Genomic DNA, 8,410 nt, shown 5'->3' on the forward strand with positions numbered 1-8,410 from the left:
GTCCGGACTTGAATCCGATCGAACATTTCTGGAGAGACCTGAGAACATCTCTGCAGCACCTCTCCCCATCCAATCTGACAGAGTTTGAGAGATATTGAGTTTGAGAAGAATGGGAGAAACTCCCCGAATACAGGCGTGCCAAGCTTGTAACGTCATGCTCAAGAAGGCTCGGCTGTATTCGCTGCCAAAGGTGCTTGAAAAAGTATTGAGTGAAGGGTCTGAATACTTATGTAAATGTGATATTTCAGTGTTTAATTTTGTATAAATTGGCACATTTTTTACTTTGTCACTATGGGGTATTGTGTGTAGATTGATGAGGGCAAAAATAAGGCTGTTAACAAAATGTGGAAAAGGTAAAGTGGTCGGAATACTTTCTGACTGTAATGGTCTGTATAGATGGTCTGTTTGTACCCATCCATCCATCCCAGTCACCTTGTCGTGGTTAAATGCGGTGGTTCGCAATTTCAGTTTTGCATGAATTTAGCTATATATCCACAGTTTTTGGTTTGGATAGGTTCTAATCGTCACCATGGGAACAACATCCTCTATGCACTTCCTGATGAACCCAGTCACTGAGTCAGTGTATATGGTCGATACTATTCTCGGAGGCAACCCCTGGAACATTCCCTAGTCCGAGTGAGTGATCAAAAGAATCTTGAAACGTATATATTTAGATTGGTCAGACCAACGTTGAACAGTCCTTACCACAGGTACAGCCTGTTTAAGTTTTTGACTAAAGGAGGCGTGATCTGATTTACCAAAGGGAGGGTGGGAGGAGGGTCTTGTAGCCCTCCCGGAAGTGGCAGTAGCAATGGTTAAAAGTGCTCGATACACAAGTAGCACAGTAGATGTGCTGATAGAACTTCAGTAGCGTTTTCTTTAGATTTTCCTTTATTAAAGTCCCCAGCTACAATAAATGTTGTTTCAAGATATGCTTTTTCCAAGTTTGCACAAAGTCCAGTGTGGTTCCTTGAGGGAAGCCAGTGAGTGCTACAGGGCGATAGTCATTAGTTCAGTTACCTACACTTTCTTGTGTACAGGAACAATGGTGGACATCTTGAAGCAAGTGGGGACAACAGACTGGGAGAGGGAGAGATTGGATATATCTGTAAACATTCCAGCCAGCTGTTCTGCACATCCTCTGAGGACCCGGCTTGGTATCGACTTGAGGGGGAATATACACGTCTGTGACGATGACCGACTAGAATTCTCTCTGGAGGTAATGCGGTCGGCATTTAATGGTGAGCTATTCAAGATCGGGAGAACAAAAGGACACGAGTTCCTGTATGTTACCACAATCACACGCGGGTAGTTAATCATTAAACATACACCTCCACCTTTAGTTTTCCCGAAGATATATTTTTTCCTGTCTACACAATGGACGGAGAACCCCGCTGGCTGAATGGATGGGGAAATCCGGAAAGAACCATAATTCTGTAAAACAGAGTATGTTACAGTCCCTTATGTCTATTTGGAAGGAGATCCTTCGCCCTGAGCTTGTCTATTTTATTATCCAGGGACTGAACGTTAGCAAGGAATATTGATAACCACTTGGAAGCGGTGGTTGTTATTATACCTTTATTTCAACAAGGAACAAAGACTGAGACCAAGGTCTCTTTTACAGCAGGGCCCTGCTTCTACATGTTTACACATACAGTTTAGGTACACTGATTAAGAAATTACACAAGACAAAACAAAACAATCACAGATAACACACAAAAAAAAACAGCAGATTGTTAAATTTACACAGGTTATTCCCCTAACAGGTTATTCCCCTAACAGGTTATTCCCCTAACAGGTTATTCCCCTAACAGCACAAGAACTTGTATTACCCGAAACAGTTACAAGCAATACAAAAGGCCCATTTTTGATTATTTTGCAGGAAAAGGATTAGTTTGATTTTTTTTTTAAACCTTAAGTCTCTTTAACGAGGTGTGTTTACCAGCCTTGGAGGTAAAAAAAAAATATGAAAAGAAAGAGAATGCTTAAACGGGGTCCATTATGCAGTTTACGGATTAATGCTCTGAGAAATAAAGGTCATGGATAAAGGCTCGCTCTGAGAAGTGTTTATAGTTTCTCTTTGGAAGTATATGGGGGTCAGGTTTTTTTTTAGCTTAGTGTCTCTGATACATGCAATAGGGCAGTGGTCACTGATGTCATTAGCAAATAACCCACTAGCTATATATTTTTGAGGTGTATTTGTTAAGATAAGGTATTTTAATGTAGACTTTTCCGGGTCTTTTGGATTAGGATGGGTAGGCATTAGTTATTAGTTGAGTAAGATTTAGTTTTTTTTTACAAATGTCTTTTAATTTAAGCGATGCTGGCATCAGCCAGTCCAGATTGAGACCTCTGATAATCAATTATTCAGAGTTGCCATAATTAGAATTAGAATTAGTTCTTAAACTGACTTGTCTAGATAAATAAAGGTTACATTTAAATAAATACGAAATTAGGCTTTCGAAAAGCTCCCTGGTCTTTGTAGTTGAATCTGTGTTTGAAATGTAATACTTGACTGAGGGACTTTACAAATGTTGTATGTATGGGGGACAGAAAAAAGTCATTCAAAAATAAAGTAAACTGCTATTATTTCATACAGTGAGTACATGTAATTTGCTAAGCCAAATTTTACTCCCAAACTAATTTAGGTTTACCTAAAGAAATACCTATGCAACAACAATATTTTAGTTATTCATTTTTTTAATCATTAAAAGAAATATAAATTTTCATCTACTTTTACATTACAGACTATGTTGTGTAGATTGTTGACAAGAAATCTAAATCAAATACATTTTAATCCCACTTTGTAACAATTAAATGTGAAGAAATCCAATTTATTATTGTTAAGGGAAAACTACAGAATGGCTGCAGGCTTTAGTTGCAAGTCATCTTTAGAAACAAACACACACACACACACACACACACACACACACACACACACACACACACACACACACATACACACATTCACACACAGACACACACACACACACACACACACACACACATACACACACACACATACACACATACACACACACACACACAATACACACACACACACACACACACACACACACACAGTATTTAGAAATTAGAGGTTGGGCCAGTTTTAAACATTCCACAACGGTCATTATCTGAAGTGAATTACAGGGAGAAGAATGTGGGAAAACTGAACACAAAAAACAATAGACCTATCTGAAGACAATCCATTTCAAACTAACGTTTCTTTCTTTTCTCAGTTATGTTTATATATGGTTATATACAGGTAAGATATAATTTGCTCTCATCAACGTGCTCACAGTTGAATAATTGTTTAATTTAAGGCTTAGAAATGTAAGCATTTCTTTCACAAAATGTTTAATAAATGATTAGAGTGGATTGAAAACATATCGATGTTGTTTTACTGTAGGCTAACAACGCCTAGGCGACCCCTATGTCTCAAACATGTCCGACAAAAAAAAGTTTTTTATGTGTGTACGCTAGTGGTCTAATAACAACTTTACAGCTTCACAACGGTTTCAGGTTACAAATGAACGACGGGATATTCACAGGAATTACGTCTCAAACGACTCACTATAGCCTATATAATGCACTACCCTATGGGTCCTGGTCAAAAATAGTGCACTACATATGGGAAAGGGTACCATTTGGAACGTAAAACTCTACATAGCGGATACAATTATTTCTCTAAAGTTGTGTCTTTTCAGACAGACAAGGCGATACAACACAGCGGTTGACGCCTGACACGTCCATCCCTCCGGGAACTCTCATTGGACAATCACAGCTCAATCTCTACCGTGACTGGCTGCGAAAGAAGTCAATCAAACTCGCTTTCGAATAGTGCGACTGGGAAATAACTTCTTCCTACGCGTCAGAGAAGTTTTGGAACACTGGCCAAACTTTTTTTTTGGTCCTCCCCCCACCTCTCTCACACTCATTCCTCTGTCCGTTCCGGTGGTAGACCCGTGATGGAGACTCAGAGTTCTTAAACTGCGCCGGTAGAAAAGTGACTCCTCGTGGTCGATTACGGCGAGGATAATAACGGTAAAAGAGATCGAGAATGGAGACGGTTGAGCAGCTCGTTTCGTTTAACCATATCCAAGTCCAGCTGAAGGGAGGCTCGCCTTGGGGGTTCACGCTGAAAGGAGGTCTCGAACACGGAGAACCGCTCATCATCACTAAAGTGAGTCGTGATTTGGATTTCAGAAAGTCACCAACGCTCTCTGTTGTCGTGGAATAGCGTTTATTTTTATTTATTTTTACTGTTAAAGGCTGACAGCTTTGCAACATTTTATGTAGGCCTATAGCCAATGCAATGTGCATTTTGTCAGGCTACATTTATGTGGTTTCAGTCTGTTACATAGTTACATAGTAACTACTATCTACATTCCCAGTCTGTGTAGAACTGTGTAACTACCCTTGTTGACTATCCAGGAAAACTACATTGTCACCTATGCACCTCACCAGTAAATAAATGTATCTACACATTTTTAAAATGATTTTTTAAAGAAACTTTAGAGATAAAATGTCAGGGACATACAATGATATGCTGATATGCTCCTACCTGTAAATATTTTGGATACCTCTTTTTAGATAATATTAAAAACAAACAACTAGTGGCGCAGGGGTCCAAGGCACTGCCTCTCAAGACACCCTGGTTCGATTCCAGGCTGTATCACAACCGGTCGTGATCGGGGCGGTGCACCATTGAACCAGAGCCATCTGGGTTTGGCAGGGTTAGGCCGTGATTGTAAATAAGAATTTGTTCTTAACTAACTTAGTTACAAAAAACAGGTCCTATAAAAAGAGAGCGAGTTAATACACATGTTCTACAGCAGACAGGTTGGTGTTATTGTTACATGAAGTAGATGTTATGTCTACGTCCCACATGGCTCCTCATCCTCTATTTAGTGCTTTACTTTTGACCAGGATCCATAGGGAATATCTAGGGAATGTGGAGGGAATATCTAGGGAATGTAGAGGGAATATCTAGGGAATGTAGAGGGAGTATCTAGGGAATGTAGAGGGAGTATCTAGGGAATGTAGAGGGAATGTAGAGGGAGTATCTAGGGAATGTAGAGGGAATATCTAGGGAATGTAGAGGGAATGTAGAGGGAATATCTAGGGAATGTAGAGGGAATATCTAGGGAATGTAGAGGGAGTATCTAGGGAATGTAGAGGGAATATCTAGGGAATGTAGAGGGAGTATCTAGGGAATGTAGAGGGAATATCTAGGGAATGTAGAGGGAATGTAGAGGGAATATCTAGGGAATGTAGAGGGAATATCTAGGGAATGTAGAGGGAGTATCTAGGGAATGCAGAGGGAATATCTAGGGAATGTAGAGGGAATGTAGAGGGAATATCTAGGGAATGTAGAGGGAATATCTAGGGAATGTAGAGGGAATATCTAGGGAATGTGTAGGGAATATCTAGGGAATGTAGAGGGAATATCTAGGGAATGTAGAGGGAATATCTAGGGAATGTAGAGGGAATATCTAGGGAATGTAGAGGGAATGTAGAGGGAGTATCTAGGGAATGTAGAGGGAATATCTAGGGAATGTAGAGGGACTATCTAGGGAATGTAGAGGGAATATCTAGGGAATGTGGAGGGAATATCTAGGGAATGTGGAGGGAATATCTAGGGAATATCTAGGGAATGTGGAGGGAATATCTAGGGAATGCGGAGGGAATATCTAGGGAATGTAGAGGGAATATCTAGGGAATGTGGAGGGAATATCTAGGGAATATCTAGGGAATGTGGAGGGAATATCTATGGAATGTGGAGGGAATATCTAGGGAATGTAGAGGGAATATCTAGGGAATGTGGAGGGAATATCTAGGGAATGTAGAGGGAGTATCTAGGGAATGTAGAGGGAATATCTAGGGAATGTAGAGGGAATATCTAGGGAATATGGAGGGAATATCTAGGGAATGTAGAGGGAATATCTAGGGAATGTAGAGGGAATGTAGAGGGAATATCTAGGGAATGTAGAGGGAATATCTAGGGAATGTAGAGAAAATATATAGGGAATGTGGAGGGAATATCTAGGGAATGTAGAGGGAATATCTAGGGAATGTAGAGGTAATATCTAGGGAATGTGGAGGGAATATCTAGGGAATGTAGAGGGAATATCTAGGGAATGTAGAGGGAATGTAGAGGGAATATCTAGGGAATGTAGAGGGAATATCTAGGGAATGTAGAGGGAATGTAGAGGGAATATCTAGGGAATGTAGAGGGAGTATCTAGGGAATGTAGAGGGAATATCTAGGGAATGTAGAGGGAGTATCTAGGGAATGTAGAGGGAATATATAGGGAATGTAGAGGGAATATATATGGAATGTAGAGGGAATATCTAGGGAATGTGGAGGGAATATCTAGGGAATGTAGAGGCAATATCTAGGGAATGTAGAGCGAATATCTAGGGAATGTAGAGGGAATATCTAGGGAATGTAGAGGGAATATCTAGGGAATGTGGAGGGAATATCTAGGGAATGTAGAGGGAATATCTAGGGAATGTGGAGGGAATATCTAGGGAATGTGGAGGGAATATCTAGGGAATGTAGAGAGAATATCTAGGGAATGTGGAGGGAATATCTAGAAAATATCTAGGGAATGTGGAGGGAATATCTAGGGAATGTAGAGGGAATATCTAGGGAATGTAGAGTGAATATCTAGGGAATGTAGAGGGAGTATCTAGGGAATGTAGGGGGAATATCTAGGGAATGTAGAGGGAATATCTAGGGAATGTGGAGGGAATATCTAGGGAATGTAGAGGGAATATCTAGGGAATGTAGAGGGAATGTAGAGGGAATATCTAGGGAATGTAGAGGGAATATCTAGGGAATGTAGAGGGAATATCTAGGGAATGTGGAGGGAATATCTAGGGAATGTAGAGCGAATATCTAGGGAATATCTAGGAAATGTAGAGGGAATGTTGAGGGAATATCTAGGGAATATCTAGGGAATGTGGAGGGAATATCTAGGGAATGTGGAGGGAATATCTAGGGAATGTGGAGGGAATATCTAGGGAATGTGGAGGGAATGTAGAGGGAATATCTAGGGAATGTGGAGGGAATATCTAGGGAATATCTAGGGAATATCTAGGGAATATCTAGGGAATGTGGAGGGAATATCTAGGGAATATCTAGGGAATGTGCAGGGAATATCTAGGGAATGTAGAGGGAATGTAGAGGGAATATATAGGGAATGTGGAGGGAATATCTAGAGAATATCTAGGGAATGTGGAGGGAATATCTAGGGAATGTAGAGGGAATATCTAGGGAATGTAGAGGGAATGTGGAGGGAATATCTAGGGAATGTAGAGGGAATATCTAGGGAATGTAGTGGGAATATCTAGGGAATGTAGAGGGAATATCTAGGGAATGTAGAGGGAATATCTAGGGAATGTGTGGGGATATCTAGTGAATGTAGAGGGGATATCTAGTGAATGTGGAGGGAATATCTAGGGAATGTAGAGGGAATATATAGGGTATGTGGAGGGAATATATAGGGTATGTGGAGGGAATATCTAGGGAATGTGGAGGGAATATCTAGGGAATGTGGGGGGATATCTAGTGAATGTGGAGGGAATATCTAGGGAATGTGGAGGGAATGTAGAGGGAATATCTAGGGAATGTGGAGGGAATATCTCTCTCTCTCTCTCTCTCTCTCTCTGTCCCTCTCTCTCTCTCTCTCTCTCTCTCTCTGTCTCTCTGTCTCTCTCTCTCTCTGTCTCTCTCTCTCTCTCTCTCTCTCTCTCTCTCTCTCTCTGTCTCTCTGTCTCTCTCTCTCTCTGTCTGTCTCTCTGTCTCTCTGTCTGTCTCTCTGTCTCTCTGTCTGTCTCAGAGAGGAGGGTCTCATGAGGACATGGGGAGCTGTCTGGTGGAGTTTAATGATGATGTGTTGGGGTTTTAAAAGGGACGGAACAGAGAGGGATCAAATAGATTAGTTTGTAATGGCTTTTAGAAATGTGTCCATCTCTCACACGGTATATCACTGTAGTGTGTGTGTGCTATCTCTTTTCATTTAGGCCAATCTGATTCATGGTTTACTTTTCTCTTATTAATAGTGTCAAGATTTTCAGTCAATGAAGTGTGTGTGTTTGAGAGAGCTGGGCAGAAAGAACACACACACACACACACACACACACACACACACACACACACACACACACACACACCCTGTGGTCTCACTGGTCTGCATTCCATTCAGCCAAAGTGTTGATTTATGCTTCAACAATAAAGATGGAGGAGACGAGTGCGAATCAGCGTGTGTGTGTGTGTGTGTGTGGTGTGTGTGTGTGTGTGGTGTGCGTGTGTGTGTGTGTGTGGTGTGTGTGTCTTCCAGATCCACCCCTCTCTGAGCCGGTGAGAGGGGGAAGATGAGGGGGAGCAACAGAGAGAAGAG

The 8,410-nt window shown here is 41.1% G+C and overlaps 1 protein-coding gene across 1 annotated transcript in view; it reads left to right on the forward strand.

Annotated features, from left to right (window-relative positions):
• Positions 1–3,968: 3,968 nt before the first annotated feature.
• LOC139415875 (protein Shroom4-like) overlaps positions 3,969–8,410 on the forward strand; it is a 126,587-nt gene continuing 122,145 nt past the window's right edge. The window contains exon 1 of the mRNA XM_071164007.1: positions 3,969–4,186. Within this exon, the coding sequence (XP_071020108.1) occupies positions 4,064–4,186 (123 nt within the window). The 5' untranslated portion in view covers positions 3,969–4,063. The remainder of the gene's footprint in view (positions 4,187–8,410) is intronic.

This window comes from Oncorhynchus clarkii, chromosome 9, assembly GCF_045791955.1.
Source record: "Oncorhynchus clarkii lewisi isolate Uvic-CL-2024 chromosome 9, UVic_Ocla_1.0, whole genome shotgun sequence".
NCBI classification, from domain to species: Eukaryota; Metazoa; Chordata; class Actinopteri; order Salmoniformes; family Salmonidae; genus Oncorhynchus; species Oncorhynchus clarkii.